Raw genomic sequence first — 18,128 nt, forward strand, 5'->3', positions numbered from 1 at the left:
TTGTCTTGATCGGTTACCAATGGATAGGACCATGACTGCAGGAACTTTGTATGGTCTGGGACTTGTCAGAAAGCCAGCCATGATGTCCTTATTGTATCCGGGTTATCAGGCAGGGACACGACATGTATGAAAAGATAACCTGACCACAATAAGAACATCATAGCTGGTTATCAGGAGGACACTACATGTATGAGAAGATAACCCGACCACAATAAGGACATCATAGCTGGTTATCAGGAGGACACTACATGTATGAGAAGATAACCTGACCACAATAAGGACATCATGGCTGGTTATCAGGAGGACACTACATGTATGAGAAGATAACCCGACCACAATAAGGACATCATGGCTGGTTATCAGGAGGACACTACATGTATGAGAAGATAACCCGACCACAATAAGGACATCATGGCTGGTTATCAGGAGGACACTACATGTATGAGAAGATAACCTGACCACAATAAGGACATCATGGCTGGTTATCAGGAGGACGCTACATGTATGAGAAGATAACCCGACCACAATAAGGACATCATGGCTGGTTATTAGGAGGACGCTACATGTATGAGAAGATAACCCGACCACAATAAGGACATCATAGCTGGTTATCAGGAGGACACTACATGTATGAGAAGATAACCTGACCACAATAAGGACATCATGGCTGGTTATTAGGAGGACACTACATGTATGAGAAGAGAACCCGGACACAATAAGGACATCATGGCTGGTTATTAGGAGGACACTACATGTATGAGAAGAGAACCCGACCACAATAAGGACATCATGGCTGGTTATCAGGAGGACACTACATGTATGAGAAGATAACCTGATCACAATAAGGACATCATGGTGGGGTTTTAGTGTATAGGAGGTTCCTGCATTTATGGTCCTACCCATTGGCCACTGAATAAGACAATAGATGCCACCACTAAGATGGTTAGAAAAATATTAGAACTCCTGCACATTATTATTTGTTTCCCTTTACAATTGTCTACAGATTTTCAGATCTTTGTGTTCATGCCAAACCACTTTAAGTTTTAAAAGGAATCATTTAAAGGATTATCCGATTTTATCTTCTCTTCAATCTAACCCCCCTTGTCTTTTACTCCCAGGAACTCCCGCAGATGACAATATCAGCGCTTCAGTCACCAGCCAGCCCGCGCGCCAGAACTCCACCGCCCCGCTTCTTACTCAGAGCAGCTCCGACCAATTCCTGACCACCCCAGACGGAGAGGAGAAGGCCATCACGCAAGACAACCCCGATGTCCAACCTAAATCGGCGAACAAGGATCTCCTGGACATTGACCGCTTCACCATCTGCGGAAACAGAATTGACTAGTCGGACTCCAGAAGGAGAGAACTCGCTCCGGACTTGGCACTTAAATATTTATTTTTCTTTAAATTATTTCCACAGGCCCCCTGGATCATAGTTGGCACAGGCTCAAGGAGGCGATCGATGGACTAGAAACTGGGAGGACGCTGAGCTTTGGTTGCGATCCTCGATTTTTAGTTTAGAAAAAAAATTGGACTTTCTTGGGGTAAAAAAAAAACTTAAAAAATTTAAAAAAACACTCATCAGTCATCGGCACTTATGGTAATACAGGTTAGCGCGCTAGGCCAAGATCAAATGCCTTAAAATTTTCGTATAAACAGAACCACGGAAAATACCGGGTGGAGACAAATTCCTTCCTATCACCTCTGTGTTATAAGGTTACTTAGATCCTCAGACCTGCCCACACACACGTAGATTGTTTGTATCTTAGAAGCCTTAAAGTAGACGCGTCTTCTTTTTTTTTTTGTACATAGGTATAGATAGTTATTTTCCAGAGTGTAAAGAAAAATCATGTATTTTACCAGGTACAATTCTCCCTCGCTGAGATGCATCTCTCCTAGCTAGCCTTAAAGGGGTGCGGACAAGCTGTGACGGAAACAGACCGTGTCTGCGTCTGACGTGGGATGTAGTCACGTGACTCTTCCATATTATTATTTTTTTATTATTTTTTTTTTAAGACGCCAGGTAAGTTGATCATACCCTTTTTGCTACGACTGTGATGTATCGTGCTGCATGCAAAAAAAAAACAAAAAAACTTTATTTACCATCCAAACTGGAAAAAGAGACGATCCCGAGGAATACGGTGTACGTGACATGGCCGAGGCGAACGAAAAGGTTATAGTTAAGGGCTGAGAGGTTATGAGGTGAAACGGCAGAGCTCGGTTGGATCAAATGAACGTGCAATAAAGGGTTAAACAGTCATCCCGTCACTACCGCCAGGTGGCAGCCATTTTGTAAGTTTTTAGCAATTTCTATAAAATGCCTAGGTTGCTTTCTGAGGCCCGGGTTCACATCTGCCCGCATGGGAAGGCATTGACGAGCGGTGAGCACTGAAAGCACACGGACCCCATAGACTATAATGGGGTGCGTGTGCTTTCCGCGCAGTGTCCGCACAAGTCATGCGGAGGGGAAAGTAGTTCATGAAGTACTTTTCTGTCCGCATGTTCCGTGCGGAAAGCATACGGGCCTCATTATGGTCTAGGGGTCCGTGTGCTTTCAGTGCTCACTTACCGAATGGATTATCCAACACAGATATGAACCAGGCCTTACGTGTATGAATCCTGTGTACTGAATGATCACACGTGACTCTAAAGGTTCACCTTCACAAATATTTTTAGAAAAAACTTGACAAATCTTATTTTTTGTGTCGGCATAGATGTGTCTCCACGATAACAGACTATAGACCAAGCTTTGTAGTCTGATTAGGCACTTGGATGTCGGTAAGAAGTTGGGCCTGGATGTCGGTTCAGACCACACTTGAGTTATATGTAGTCTGTTACCATCTTAAGCGACATAGAATCTGTAGACCTAATCGTAACCTTTTTGTAAATTTTAATCATTCAATATCAATTTAGAGGCATTCAACCCATACATAAATGGTAGTGAAAGGTGGACCTTCCCTTTAAGAAGGACCTGTCATAGATCTATACGACCCTGGGACTTTATCTATACAGAGAGGACTTCTCTTGTGTCAGGCTTGGATGACACTTGGCGTTCACTTGCTGTGAAACAAATAACCAACACGTTATAGGTAGAACATGTATCTGCATATATAGCATGGCTAAACCTCTAGCCCTATGTCTCTTCATGACCGACCCTACGTACCCAAGATGCAATTGGCTGTGCCCTGCCGCGGCGGTGTCACCATCTTCCACATACCAGTGTGCACGTGTATATATAAGGGTGCATGGCTTTGGATTCAGTGTGGACCCTTGATAGGTTTATGACATGGTGGATACCTTGCACTTATAAAGAACCTCGCTCATACGTATGTGCCATACTTTCTCCTATCATGATCCGAATTTTTCCTTCAGAAGGATAATGCATCGGTTGATCACGTGGCGGCCATTACGAGAAGTCACTGATACATTATAAGAGTTGTCTGGAATGGAGGATACCAAAACAGAGAATAGAACAGGAAGCAGACAGTGCTGTTCCCTTGGTAGTGGCCAGACCAGGTACTGCCTATTGGAATGGGATTTAAGCTGCAGTGACTCAGTTCCTCCACTAAGCAGAGAACAGAGCTGTCTGCTTCCTGCGCCATTCTCTGTGTACTGAGGAAAAGTGATCAGTGGAGGTGTCAGTTGTCAGACCCTCACAGAGCTGATATTAGTCTTCAATATTTGTAGCCCAGAAGGCTTAAATATGGCTACTGTTTGATGTCTTGCAGTACTCAAATTTTTTGGTATATAAAGTTTACTAAAATATAGGTGGTGCAGTGATTCGGCCTCCATAGGAGATTTTGTGACCCTTGACCGCCCAGACCAAAATGTACTAGGTATACATAGACCTACTACAAACTGCACAGATCCCATTGAGATCTGCAGAGATCAAGAAATTCTTGAGATTCAGGTTCACCGAAGATGATGGTGTTGCCTTGGAGCATCAGGAGACCGCAGGGAGTTAGCGGTAGAAGGTTGAGGCCATAAATGGGGCCTTTAGGTGTGTAGGGGGGTAAGTGGACTTCAGGTTTTCAGGGGAACTAAACGGTCATCGAAACTGATATCCGTCATTCTTTTTTTGGAGACTATAGAATGGCAATGTTCCCTTGTAAATCAATATGACGAGCGCCTCAGATGTGTTACCTATGTTTTTAGGGTGCCCACCAAGCCTAGATTAGCATTCAGCTCCTGTACTTGCCATGGTCGCCATTTGCACAAGCCCCCTTAATAGCTTATGGGGAAGTCTGAAAAAAATATCTAAATTAGTTCTTAAAACAGCACCACCCTCGTTTCCCAGTTGTCTTTTGGTATTGCAGTCCGTTGAATAGGTCTGAGCTGTAATACCAGTCACGGCCCATAGACAGGAATGGCGCTGTTTTAATAGCCGTGACATTTCTGCAGCCCCTGTTGTTTTGCCCTGTTCAGTTCTGGATATTTGCCCACGTCGTAGTCCACACTGCCAATACGGAAGTCATTTTTGCTGGTGATCTGAACCCACGCAGTTTCCTTATGCTAAAGACAGGAGGTGCTGTCATGGTAAAATGGCGGTATTATAGGGCCCGAAACCTTTCGCCTGCCTTGACCGGTCCACTTTTATATGACGGATTAGCATGTGGCATAAGTTGCATATATCGATCATTTGCTATTGGTAATATTAGCCGTGTGCGTGATGGATTTTTTTGCTAGAAACTCGAGAATATTTAGCGCTTTCGGTTGAGTGACCTTGAGATGTTTTTGGCCCAAACCAGCCTTGGCCTCAGATCTAGAATTTTCTAAGTAGTATTCTTCTAGAAGAGTGTTATGCGTGCGGCATCATTCGCACCGCGCTTGTATACGCGCACCTTGCGGTGGAGGGAACGATCCCATAAAACAGGATTTTGTCTGCTAAGTAATGAGCTGAAATCTAGGGCGCAATAAACGTGCTGATAAAGGTGTGATCCCCCTCCCCCACCCACGAAATGATTTGTACAGTGCTCGGAGATAATATTCTGGTTATATGCTTATTTATGAAGGGGAGGAAATGAGGTTTTTTTTTCTTCTGTTGGAAATCATATTGTGTATAAGTTTTATAAGTGCACCTTGTAAAACTGCAAAATAAATTTTGTAATCTTTTATAATCTCTGAGAGAACTGTCATTTTCATCGGGTTGAACTTCTTATGACGTTGTTCTGTGAATTGAGTGGGTGCTTCATTTGGGACGGTCATGAAACGGCTACAAAGAGTGTCTATCTCCCTGGAGGACCTGGCCTGGTATGTGCTAAACACCCCATGGATTTTCATAGATGCCATGCAATACTCCTTTTAACCTTCGGAGGCACTGCAGAGTGATTGAACACTTGTTGTTGGTTTCACCTGGATTAGATGATTGTTGGGGGCTCCTGTTGCTGGCTTTTTTTTTTTTTTTCCAGCACAACCTTCTAACAAAACCCACAGATCCGCTTTGGATAGGCCTCATATGTATAATACAAAATAGAAATCTTCTTATGTAACTTATACATATGTAAAAGGTATTGGGTTTTGTTTTTTGATTGCCCAAGTTTGCAACTTTTTTCGAGTGCCGCTAAAAAATGGGGCATGCCACACACAAAAAAAAAAGCCCTCTCCAAAAGACCTCATTGAGCCTTCCTGACCCTCAAGCCAGATGCCCCTGCAAAGGCTAGAGATCTTCCCTTGACTGGAGCCTAAGGAGAACCCGTGTAGTTATCAGCTTTCACCTGGGCCTACTACCTATAGGAACCAAGTTTAGGTTGGCTCTACCAGAGAGGAGAAACTTCATAGCTGCACACATTCCCCTAGACCTCCAGAAGGGGCTTCCTATAATCGCCACCTTATGTTTACACCTAAAAGTTCCCATTCACTGTACCATGTAACAGCTCCATACCAATGGCATGCCAGACCACTGATACTGTATAAAGATGTTGGCCGAGAAGCACCCTGAACTTAGAGTACTGCTTCCCAATTTTTAAAGGGGTTGTCCCATCACAAGGATCCTATCTATACTGCTAGTTTATGTGGATTTAAGACTTTTCCTAAATGCATTGCTTTATCAAAACTGCTTTGTTTGGCCGCTATCTTAATTTATTCACTTCATTGTTTACACTGCGTTTCTATGGCCCTTGGGATTATCTGCTCATTTGTCAAGTGATGTAGCTGCCTGCTCTCAGAGGGGGAGGGAGGGGCTGGGAGCAGCTCTGAGCTGTTTGGGTCTGATAAGTAGCGGAGCTTCTCAGAGAGCTCCGGGATTTCTGAGCTCTTATCAGTCAGTTTAATTGAATTTGGCTGATAAGGGCCGAGATAGAGAGTCCGTTACCTCTGTATGTAATGCAAGCTGACTCAAATCCAGCTCTGCTACATCAGCTTCACACTGTGGTAATTCTTTTACAACCAATCCTGTGCAAGTGAAACCCCGCCCACCAACGTGCCGAGAAAAGCAGGAAGTGAATAGAGCACAACAGCCTGCAGGTTAGTGAGCAAGCGTCATGGGAGTACCCCTTTAACTCTTCTGGAATGCATTGAATGACCCTCACCCTGGAAGAACTACCTTGATGATCCTGGTATCGCCTCTGCAAGATAAGTATACACCCATGTAAAAGTTTCTAGGGAATATGTGAGATTAAAGAGGACCTTTCACCACCACCAGATTTTTAGCACCTGTTAATAGACGCCACTCCACTGATTCCAGTGCAGTTGGAATTTTTCCTCTAGGCCACACCATTCACAAGCAACAAGTGCAGTTAGTTTTGATGCTTGGTGTGCTAGCTGAGATCTGTAATGCCAGAAGGGCGGGGTTAGGCAGGGGGTGTGATTCAGAGCACCAATCAGAGGCAGCCAGTGTCAGAGCTCAGAATCACGCCCCTTGTCTGCTCCCGCCTGACCCCGCCCTCCTGACTATACAGAGTCTAAATAGCACATCAGGCACCAAAACTAACAGCAATCATTGCTCAGGAATGGTGGGGGATAGAGACAAAAATTCCAACTGTGTCTGGATCAGTGGAGCAGAGACTATTAGCAGAAATTTTTCCAGACTTTCATCTGGGATGGGGGTTCTGGTTTTCATTGAGGATACCCAGATGGTTTGTAGAGCCTTACTGGAAATATTCTATATATAATATATCCCCTCCAGAAGGAAAAACATATGTAATAAAAATATATCCTATATATGTGGCAGCTATAGTTACAATGTAAGTCAGTGTCTTGAGAGCTACCTATAGCACTACAGTCATGCGCTTCTTATTAGTGGACCACAACACATACTATCAATAGATACCAGATAGACCCCAGAGCATAATAGGTGGAGGCCTAAGAGAGGTAAGAACAATAAAAACGCGTATACTCCATTTCTATTACCGCTTTGGGGTATCCTTGCAGGCGTTCTCCTGTCACATCATGCGCCCAAGGTCATCGCTGAGGCCTGTGACTTGGCCTCAACGTTGACATGAGCACACCAGAAGCCACGAGGAGGCTCAAAAGAGATAACGGAAGGTGAGTATAAATATTTTTCATGTTTGTCACTTCCCCTGGGCCTCCACCTTTTCTCTTTAACCCCTTCCCGCCGATGGCATTTTTTGATTTTCGTTTTTGACTCCCCTCCTTCTAAACCCCATAACTTTTTTATTTCTCCGCTCCCAGAGCCATATGAGGTCTTAATTTTTGCGGGACAAATTTTTCTTCATGATGCCACCATTAATTATTCTATATAATGTACTGGGAAGCAGGAAAAAAATTCAGAATGGGGTGGATTTGAAGAAAAAATGCATTTCTGCGACTTTATTACGGGCTTTGGTTTTACGGCGTTCACTGTGCAGCCAAAATGACATGTCCCCTGTATTCTGTGTTTCGGTACGGTTCCAGGGATACCAAATTTATATGGTTTTATTTACATTTTAACCCCTAAAAAAAAATTCCAAAACGGTGTTAAAAATTTTTTTTTCTAAAAGTCGCCATATTCCGACGGCCGTAACTTTTTTTATACATCAGTGTACGGGGATACATAGGGCGTCTTTTTTTGCGGGGCTGGGTGTACTTTTTAGTTCTACCATTTTTGGGAAATGTTATTGCTTTGATCACTTTTTATTCAAATTTTTATCAGAATCAAAACAGTGAAAAAACGGCGGTTTGGCACTTTTGACTATTTTTCCTGCTACGGAGTTTACCGAACAGGAAAAATATTTTTATAGATTTGTAGAGCGGGAGATTTCAGACGCGGGGATACCTAACATGTATATGTTTCACAGTTTTTAACTACTTTTATATTTGTTCTAGGGAAAGGGGGGTGATTTGAACTTTTAATACTTTTTATATTTTTTTTATATTTTTTTTTTTACTTTTTTTTTTTTTTTTTTTGCATTTATTAGACCCCCTAGGGGTGTTGAACCCCAGGGGGTCTGATCACTAATGCAATGCATTACAATGCTAATGCATTGCAAAAAATCATCATCTCTTTTGCAGGCTGCATAGACCAGCCTGCAAAAGAGAGAATTTGCAGACCGGCTGGGAGCCTTTAACAAGGCTCCCAGCTGTCATGGCAACATGACGTCGGCCCTGGAGCATGCTCCAGGAGCCGCCGATCCTTGCCAAAATGGCGGCGCCCATGCGCCGCCGGGAAAATGGCGCCTCCGGCGCCTTTGACAGCAGCGCCGGAGGGGTTAATGCCTCCGATCGGTCCGGGGACCAATCGGAGGCATTAGAGCTGGTTGTCTACTGCTTAAAGCAGTAGACACCCGGCGGCTATGACGGCCGCCCGGCTCCCGGGCGGTCGCCATAGTTACAGACCCGACACGCGCCGTACTATTACGGCACATGTCGGGAAGGGGTTAAACACCACGTTGTAGCACAATCTGTCACCTTGGCAGTGCCTAACAAATACCATGCAGGACAAAATACCTAGGCAGAAGCATCAAATATCCCAATGTAGCATCGCTGCTAGCAGAATAGCCCCCAACCATCTTCTTCTTTAAGATTACAGCTTTCAGTCTGTAGGGTCTGACTGAACTGCTCCTGGGTGAAGGACCTGTGGACTCCTGGTCGTGTTATCATCACAGGTCCTTTAGCCTTTCTAGCCACAGGTATGGCACTGATCAAGGCTGGCATTATCAGTGCAGTTTCTTAAAGAGGACCTTTCATGGTCCGGGGCACAGGCAGTTCTATATACTGTTGGAAAGCTGACAGTGCGCTGAATTCAGCGCACTGTCGGCTCTCCCGATCTGTGCCCCGGGTAAAGAGATATCCGTCCCGGTACCGTAGCGCTTTACAGTCAGAAGGAAGTTATTGACAGTCAGTCAGGTACGTCCTTCTGCCCAGCAGCGCCTATCACGCTGTGCTGTGTGAGTGGGGAGGAACGCTCCCTCCCTCTGCTCACAGTGCTGGTCCTTAGACGAGTATTATCAGGAGGGGAAGGGGCGTTCCTCCCCGCTCACACTGTACAGCGCGATAGGCGCTGCTGTGGAGAAGGACGTACCTCACTGACTGTCAGGAACGCCCTTCTGACTGTAAAGCGCTACGGTACTGGGACGGATAGCTGTTTACCTGGGGCACAGATCGGGAAAGCCGACAGTGCACTGTGAGCTTTCCAGCAATATATAGAACTGTCTGTGCCCCGGACCATGAAAGGTCCTCTTTAAAGTCCTTGCTTTGTGACAAAGTTGACAATGGCAGGGACCTGCGTCTCACCAGTCAGTGAGCCCCCACCTCACAGTTGGAGAAGCCCTGGTTTAGAAAATCCAAGTTGGAATATCCCATGAGCATATTCTACTACATTAGAATGCAATGTGCACACACTTTCCATCATCCGGTAATTAAAGCAGAAAGCCTCTATAGGCCGAGGCCCCACGTTGTGGAAACCCAACTTTTTCTGTTGCAGTTTTAGAGCCAAAGGCAGGAGTGGTTTGAGCAAAAGATAGAAATATCAGAGTTTCCTATATATTTCCATTTGTAGCTATACTTGGCTTTGGTTCAACATACAGGGTTTTGTTTTGTTTTCTTTTGCTTTGGAGGACTCGTGCTTTAAACATATAGGGGGAAATGTATCCATACATCTACACCTGTTTTCTGGCATAGATGTGTGATAATTTGGAGATTTTTTATTTTTTTGGCACTAGCCATGGAAGCCAAGATTGTTCTTATGGATTTCCATTCGCTGGAGCAGAGAACCTATTGAAGGCTTCTTGGCCCTTCTTTAATGGGCTGCCTTCAATGGTCTTTACAATATACTGCAATATATTTGCATTTTAGTATATTGTAATGGTGATCAGATCCCCGAGGGTAAAAAATCCACTAGGGAGTCTAAAAATAAATGTTAAAAAAAAAATCCAAACAATTAAATTAATAAACTTACCCCTAGATCCAAATATCCCAGAAATAAAAATAACGTAAAAACATTAGGGACCCCTCTGTAAATGCCCAAACTAGAAACATAATAATATATCAAGTAGAATTAAAAAGCAATGGAAAAAAAAAATCAGAGAATCTCCAAAAATCATATAAATGATAACTTTCCTCACCCAACAGGATGCCTTTATATAGCTCCATACACAGAAATATTAATAAAAAATGGTGGCTCAAAGAAAAATTTTTATTAGTCAAAGTTTTCTTTGCTATGTAATTAAAACATACTAAAAAGTACAGACTATAGGTCACAAGTCATTATGGTTGCATAATGCCTTCACAGAATATTAAACAGTACCATTATAAAGTAAAACTTGTCCTGTAAAATATAAGCCCTCCTATGGAAAAAAAAACCAACATTTTATGGCTTTTGGAAGTTGAGGATTATAAAATGGCAATCAAAAATCACAGCAGCAGGAAGGGGTTAACACTCCTAGTTCCCAAATTCTGAGAACTGTATTTTTTTCAGGCATCGAAGGGTGCATAGTCTTCACAACTGAAGTGGTTAATGCAATGGTCGGTAACCGATGGCTTTGGCCTTTTTTTTTTTGTGATGTTCTCAATAAGGTGTCTGTACTGAAGGACAAGCCATTGCTCTGCTGTGACCTTAAGTACATGAATGATTGATACAACCGTTACAAGGAGAGATTCGCTTTCCTGTCAGGTTTCATCTTGTGCTGCGTCTCTAAGTGGAAGTGATTCCTGAGATCACCGGGGAAAACGGTAACAGCTGCAGTGCGGAGATACGTACAAGATGGATTAATACTAGAGAGCAGCGAACGGTGAAATGTTCGATTCGAGTAGCCGCTCAATACTCGATTGTTCAATCGAACCCCATTATAGTCTATGGGGAGTAAATAATCGTTTAGGGGGAAACCACCATTCAACTCAGGAGAGTCAGCAAGTCCACTATGCCACCCCAGGAAATGATGCCAACACCCTGGAATGCAACTGGGAGAGCAAGAGAACCATGTCTGGGGGCATCTAACAAGCCCAAGTCACTGTATTATGTCGGGATCCCTGTCAGCTTGCGGTTATGCGTGAGCTGACTTTTTCCCATAGGAATGCATTGACCAGCGTTGATTGGCCGAATGCCATACAGAGTACAGCATTCGGCCAATCAACGCTGGCTCTGCCGGAGACTCGTCTGAGGAGGCGGAGTCTAAGATCAGACCAGAATGGAGACTGCTGTGGACCGATCTTAGACTCTGCCCCACCGGCAGAACCAGCGTTGATTGGCACAACACAAAAAGAAGAAGAAAAAAAAAAGCCAAAAATTATAGATTTTAAAGGGGTTCTATCATTAGAATCCTGTTTTAAGCTAAACTCATGTCAAAATAGCCTTAAGAAAGGTTATTCTACCCCTACCTTTAGATGTCTTCTCTACGCTGCTGTTCCTTAGCTATCCCATTTTTTGTCCATATGCTAATTAACAGCCCTGGGGGCCGTCCCCTGTGCTGCGAGAAAACTATCCAGTGCCGCTTTCTTCTTGGTTTCTGCCTCTTCTTCCTTGTCCCATCACGTCTTCTTCAAAAAGCGCCGACACCGCATGTCTGTTGCCATTTTCTGTGGCCAAACGGGAAAGACGAGGCGGAAGCGGCGAACAAGAAAAAGCGTCGTTGGAAAGTTTTGTCACTGCACAGTGGATGCCCCCAGTGCTGTTTGAGTGCTGGGGACTGCCCCCAGTAATACGCGAAAAATAATTAGCATATGGACGAAAACCGGGATAGCTAAGGAACGGTGGCGTGGAAAAAACATCTAAAGGTAGGGGAAGAGCAGCCTTTCTTAAGACTATTTCAACATGGGTTTAGCTAAAAACAGGATTCTAATGATAGAATCCTTTTAATGCAAAACTCCAAAAATGGGTTGGACAAAATTACTGGCACCTCAACTTAATAGTTGGTTGCACACCCTTTGGGAAAAAAAAAAACTATCAACAAGCTTCTTACACCTTGGGGCCACACGGTGGCTCAGTGGTTAGCACTGCAGCCTTGCAGCACTGGAGTCCTGGTGTTCAAATCCCACCAAGGGCATAAAACCATCTGCAAGGAGTTTGTATGTTCTCCCCGTAATTGCATGGATTTCCATCCCATATTCCAAAGACATACTGATAGGGAAAAATGTACATTGTGAGCTCTATGTGGGGCGCACAATCTACATTAAAAAAAAAAAGCTTCTTACACCTTTCACTTGGAATTTTGGACCCCTCTTCTTATACAAACTGCTCCAGGTCTCTCATATGTGAAGGGTGCCTTCTCTTGTCCCAACACCAATTTTAAGATCCCTCCACAGGTGTTCAATGGGATTTAGATCCGTACGGCCGTTTTGCACCTTGGTCATCTGAATGTGACCTAGGGCCCATGCACAGGACCAGAAAGTGGATGAAGAATATGTGACACACTGATGGCAAATGGAAATCAAATGTGGACAGTTGCATCCATCGTTAATGCATCGTGTACAGTAAACTATTGCAGTCCTGTATCTATGTGCAGGGAGGAAGTAAAGGGCTGACGTAACTCAATCCCTTTCCTATTCTGTCCAATATTGAACAAAGGTTTGCCGTCTACAAGTAACTGAAGGTAATAAATGGCACTGGGAACTCTTTGCAGTCTAGAAATCAGATTTTACCTTCACATCCTGAGGGTTTAGGTGGATTACTGGAGGTACATTTCAGGAATAAAGCAGAGATTTCCCTAAACATATGGCGCCCAATTATCTTTCTTTTTCTTCGTTTAGTCCAGAGCCCTGAATTTAGGTCAGCTCTCGAAGTATTGTTTCATGCTCAGTTAGCTCAAAGTTGCCAACAGAACCAAAAAGAAATCTCCATATGACTTTGGGAAGTTTGTATACGGCTCCGGCGTCTCATTGGTGCCTTGTTCCCGTATTCCCTGCAGCTCTGCTAAGTGAGTGATTTTCAGGAAAAGAACAGATGGTAATAAAGCACAGCTGTAGTCTATACCAGTAAATTACCCTGTAATGGTGCACGAGACCAGCAGAGGTCACTTATGGTCGAAACTGCCAAAACGTATCATTACATCAAATGGAACCAGGAGAAAATTGCTCTGATATTGTAACTAGAGATGAGCGAACAGTGTTCTATCGAACTCATGTTCGATCGGATATTAGGCTGTTCGGCATGTTCGAATCGAATCGAACACCGCGTGGTAAAGTGCGCCATTACTCGATTCCCCTCCCACCTTCCCTGGCGCCTTTTTTGCTCCAATAACAGCGCAGGGTAGGTGGGACAGGAACTACGACACCGGTGACGTTGAAAAAAGTAGGCAAAACCCATTGGCTGCCGAAAACATGTGACCTCTAATTTAAAAGAACAGCGCCGCCCAGCTTCGCGTCATTCTGAGCTTGCAATTCACCGAGGACGGAGGTTTCCGTCCAGCTAGCTAGGGCTTAGATTCTGGGTAGGCAGGGACAGGCTAGGATAGGAAGGAGAAGACAACCAACAGCTCTTGTAAGAGCTAAATTCCAGGGAGAAGCTTGTCAGTGTAACGTGGCACTGACGGGCTCAATCGCCGCAACCCAGCTTTCCCAGGATCCTGAATGGAATACACTGTCAGTGTATTCCCGTATACCCGATATATACCCCGATACCCGTTCCAACGGTGTGCCCCCCCACCTTCACCCCAGAAATACCCTGCAAGTCCCCTAGCAATAGAATTGGGGCTATATACACCCACAATTTTTACTACTGGTATACAGTGCCATTGTCTGACTGGGAATTCAAAGAATATATTGGGAATACAAATACCCTCATTTCTTGCTACTGCCATATAGTGCCAGTTTCTGACTGGGAATTCAAAGAATATATTGGGGTTACGTGCACCCACAATTTTTACTACTGGTATACAGTGCCATTGTCTGACTGGGAATTCAAAGAGTATATTGGGAATACAAATACCCTCATTTCTTGCTACTGCCATATAGTGCCAGTGTCTGACTGGGAATTCAAAGAATATATTGGGGTTACGTGCACCCACAATTTTTACTACTGGTATACAGTGCCATTGTCTGACTGGGAATTCAAAGAATATATTGGGGTTATAAATACCCTCATTTCTTGCTACTGCCATATAGTGCCAGTTTCTGACTGGTAATTCAAAGAATATATTGGGGTTACGTGCACCCACAATTTTTACTACTGGTATACAGTGCCATTGTCTGACTGGGAATTCAAAGAGTATATTGGGAATACAAATACCCTCACTTCTTGCTACTGCCATATAGTGCCAGTGTCTGACTGGGAATTCAAAGAATATATTGGGGTTACGTGCACCCACAATTTTTACTACTGGTATACAGTGCCAATTTCTAACTAGGAATTCAAAATGCGCAAGGCTCCCGGAAAGGGACGTGGACGAGGCCGTGGGCGAGGTCGGGGGAATGGTTCTGGGGAGCAAGGTAGCAGTGAAGCCACAGGGCGTCCCGTGCCTACTCCTGTGGGGCAGCAAGCATTGCGCCACTCCACAGTGCCAGGGTTGCTTGCCACATTAACTAAACTGCAGGGTACAAACCTTAGTAGGCCCGAGAACCAGGAACAGGTCTTGCAATGGCTGTCAGAGAACGCTTACAGCACATTGTCCAGCAGCCAGTCAGACTCTGCCTCCTCTCCTCCTATTACCCAACAGTCTTGTCTTCCTTCCTCCCAAAATTCCGAAGCTTTACAGAACAATAACCCAAACTGTCCCTGCTCCCCAGAGCTGTTCTCCGCTCCTTTCATTGTCCCTCAACCTGCCTCTCCACGTCACGATTCCACGAACCTAACAGAGGAGCATCTGTGTCCAGATGCTCAAACACTAGAGTCTCCTCCATCTCCGTTCGATTTGGTGGTGGATGACCAGCAACCCACCCTCATCGACGATGATGTGACGCAGTTGCCGTCAGGGCATCCAGTTGACTGGCGCATTGTGCGGGAGGAGGAGATGAGACAGGAGTTGGAAGAGGAAGTGGTGGATGATGAGGACACTGACCCGACCTGGACAGGGGGGATGTCAAGCGGGGAAAGTAGTGTGGATGTTGAGGCAGGTGCAGCACCAAAAAGGGTAGCTAGAGGCAGAGGCAGAGGTCAGCAGCTTAGGCGAAGCCAGGCCACACCCGGAATCTCCCAAGATGTTCCAGTTCGTACCCAGCCCCGAAAAACTCCCACCTCGAGGGCACGTTTCTCGAAGGTGTGGAGTTTTTTCAAGGAATGCGCCGAGGACAGATATAGTGTTGTCTGCACAATTTGCCTCTCGAAATTGATTAGGGGCTCTGAGAAGAGCAACCTGTCCACCACTTCAATGCGCCGTCATTTGGAATCCAAGCACTGGAATCAGTGGCAGGCAGCAACGGCAGGACAAAGGCCGCCTGCCGTTCACGCCACTGCCACTGCCTCTGCCTCTGCCTCTGCCACTGCCACTGCTGACTGTGCTGGCGATGCACTCCAGAGGACGAGCCAGGACACCACTTCATCTGCCTCCGCCACTTTGTTGACTTCTACCTCATCCTCCCCTGGTCCTGTCTTATCTCCTTCTCCTGCACCATCAAAGGCACCATCAGGCGTTTCTTTACAACAACCCACCATCTCTCAGACATTGGAGCGGCGGCAGAAATACACTGCTAACCACCCACACGCGCAAGCCTTGAACGCCAACATCGCTAAACTGCTGGCCCAGGAGATGTTGGCGTTCCGGCTTGTTGAAACTCCCGCCTTCCTGGACCTGATGGCAACTGCGGCACCTCGCTATGCCGTCCCTAGCCGTCACTACTTCTCCCGGTGTGCCGTCCCCGCCTTGCACCAGCACGTGTCACTCAACATCAGGCGGGCCCTTAGTTCCGCGCTTTGCACAAAGGTCCACTTGACCACCGACGCGTGGACAAGTGCATGCGGACAGGGACGCTACATTTCACTGACGGCACACTGGGTGAATGTAGTTGAGGCTGGGACTGCTTCCCAAACTGGCCCGGTGTACCTCGTCTCCCCGCCTAACATTCCTGGCAGGGACACGAGAAGAACACCCCCCTCCTCCTCCTCCTCTACCGCCTCCTCCTCCGCCACCGCCTCCTCCTCCGCCACCGCCTCCTCCTCCGCTGTTAGATTGACCCCAGCTACGAGTTGGAAACGTTGCAGCACTGGCGTTGGTAGACGTCAGCAGGCTGTGCTGAAGCTGATCAGCTTGGGGGACAGACAGCACACTGCCTCCGAGGTGAGGGATGCCCTCCTCGATGAGACGGCAATATGGTTTGAGCCGCTGCACCTGGGCCCAGGCATGGTCGTTTGTGATAACGGCCGGAACCTGGTAGCAGCTCTGGAGCTTGCCGGACTCCAACATGTTCCATGCCTGGCCCACGTCTTCAACCTAGTGGTGCAACGTTTCCTAAAGAGCTACCCCAATGTTCCAGAGCTACTGGTGAAAGTGCGGCGCATGTGCGCCCACTTTCGCAAGTCGACAGTAGCCGCTGCTAGCTTAAAATCTCTCCAGCAACGCCTGCATGTGCCACAACACCGGCTTTTGTGCGACGTCCCCACACGCTGGAACTCAACGTTTCAGATGTTGAATAGAGTGGTTGAGCAGCAGAGACCTTTGATGGAATACCAGCTACAAAACCCTAGGGTGCCACAAAGTCAGCTGCCTCAGTTTCACATCCATGAGTGGCCATGGATGAGAGACCTTTGTGACATCCTACGGGTCTTTGAGGAGCCCACAAGGAGGGTGAGCTCTGAGGATGCGATGGTGAGCCTTACAATCCCGCTCTTGTGTGTTCTGAGAGAATCCCTGATTGACATCAGGGATAACTCAGATCACACAGAGGAGTTAGGGATAGCATCCGATCCGTCACAGCTGGAGAGTAGGTCCACACATCTGTCCGCTTCACTGCGTTTAATGGAGGAGGAGGAGGAGGAGGAGGAGGAGGAGGAAGAAGAGTTGTCCGATGATGTGATGGTGATACAGGAGGCTTCCGGGCAACTTCGAATCGTCCCATTGTTGCAGCGCGGATGGGTAGACATGGAGGATGAGGAGGAAATGGAGATTGAACTTTCCGGTGGGGCCAGAGGAGTCATGCCAACTAACACTGTGGCAGACATGGCTGAGTTCATGTTGGGGTGCTTTACAACCGACAAGCGTATTGTCAAAATCATGGAGGACAACCAGTACTGGATCTTTGCTATCCTTGACCCCCGGTATAAAAACAACATCTCGTCTTTTATTCCGGTAGAGGGGAGGGCCAATCGCATCAATGCTTGCCACAGGCAATTGGTGCAGAATATGATGGAGATGTTTCCAGCATGTGACAGTGGCGGCAGGGAGGGCAGTTCCTCCAGTAGGCAACCAAGTTCTCACCGGTCCACACAAACGAGGGGCACACTGTCTAAGGTCTGGGACACCTTGATGGCACCCCCTCGCCAAAGTGCCGCCACGGAGGGTCCTAGTGTCACCAGGCGTGAGAAGTATAGGCGCATGTTGCGGGAATACCTTTCCGACCACAGCCCTGTCCTCTCCGACCCCTCTGCGCCCTACACGTATTGGGTGTCGAAGTTGGACCTGTGGCTTGAACTTGCCCTATATGCCTTGGAGGTGCTGTCCTGTCCTGCCGCCAGCGTCCTATCTGAGAGGGTGTTCAGTGCAGCCGGTGGCATCATCACTGACAAGCGCACCCGTCTGTCAGCTGAGAGTGCCGACCGGCTCACTTTGATAAAAATGAACCACCACTGGATAGAGCCTTCATTTTTGTGCCCACCTGTGTAAAGCACC

General features: G+C 46.2%; 1 protein-coding gene across 1 annotated transcript in view; it reads left to right on the forward strand.

Annotated features, from left to right (window-relative positions):
• Nucleotides 1-5,119, forward strand: part of TAPT1 (transmembrane anterior posterior transformation 1) — a 43,544-nt gene extending 38,425 nt beyond the window's left edge. The window contains exon 14 of the mRNA XM_075261638.1: nt 1,119-5,119. Coding sequence (XP_075117739.1) covers nt 1,119-1,345 — 227 coding nt within the window. The 3' untranslated portion in view covers nt 1,346-5,119. The remainder of the gene's footprint in view (nt 1-1,118) is intronic.
• The last annotated feature ends 13,009 nt before the right edge of the window (nt 5,120-18,128 follow it).

The sequence above is a fragment of the Leptodactylus fuscus genome, chromosome 1, assembly GCF_031893055.1.
Source record: "Leptodactylus fuscus isolate aLepFus1 chromosome 1, aLepFus1.hap2, whole genome shotgun sequence".
NCBI lineage: Eukaryota > Metazoa > Chordata > Amphibia > Anura > Leptodactylidae > Leptodactylus > Leptodactylus fuscus.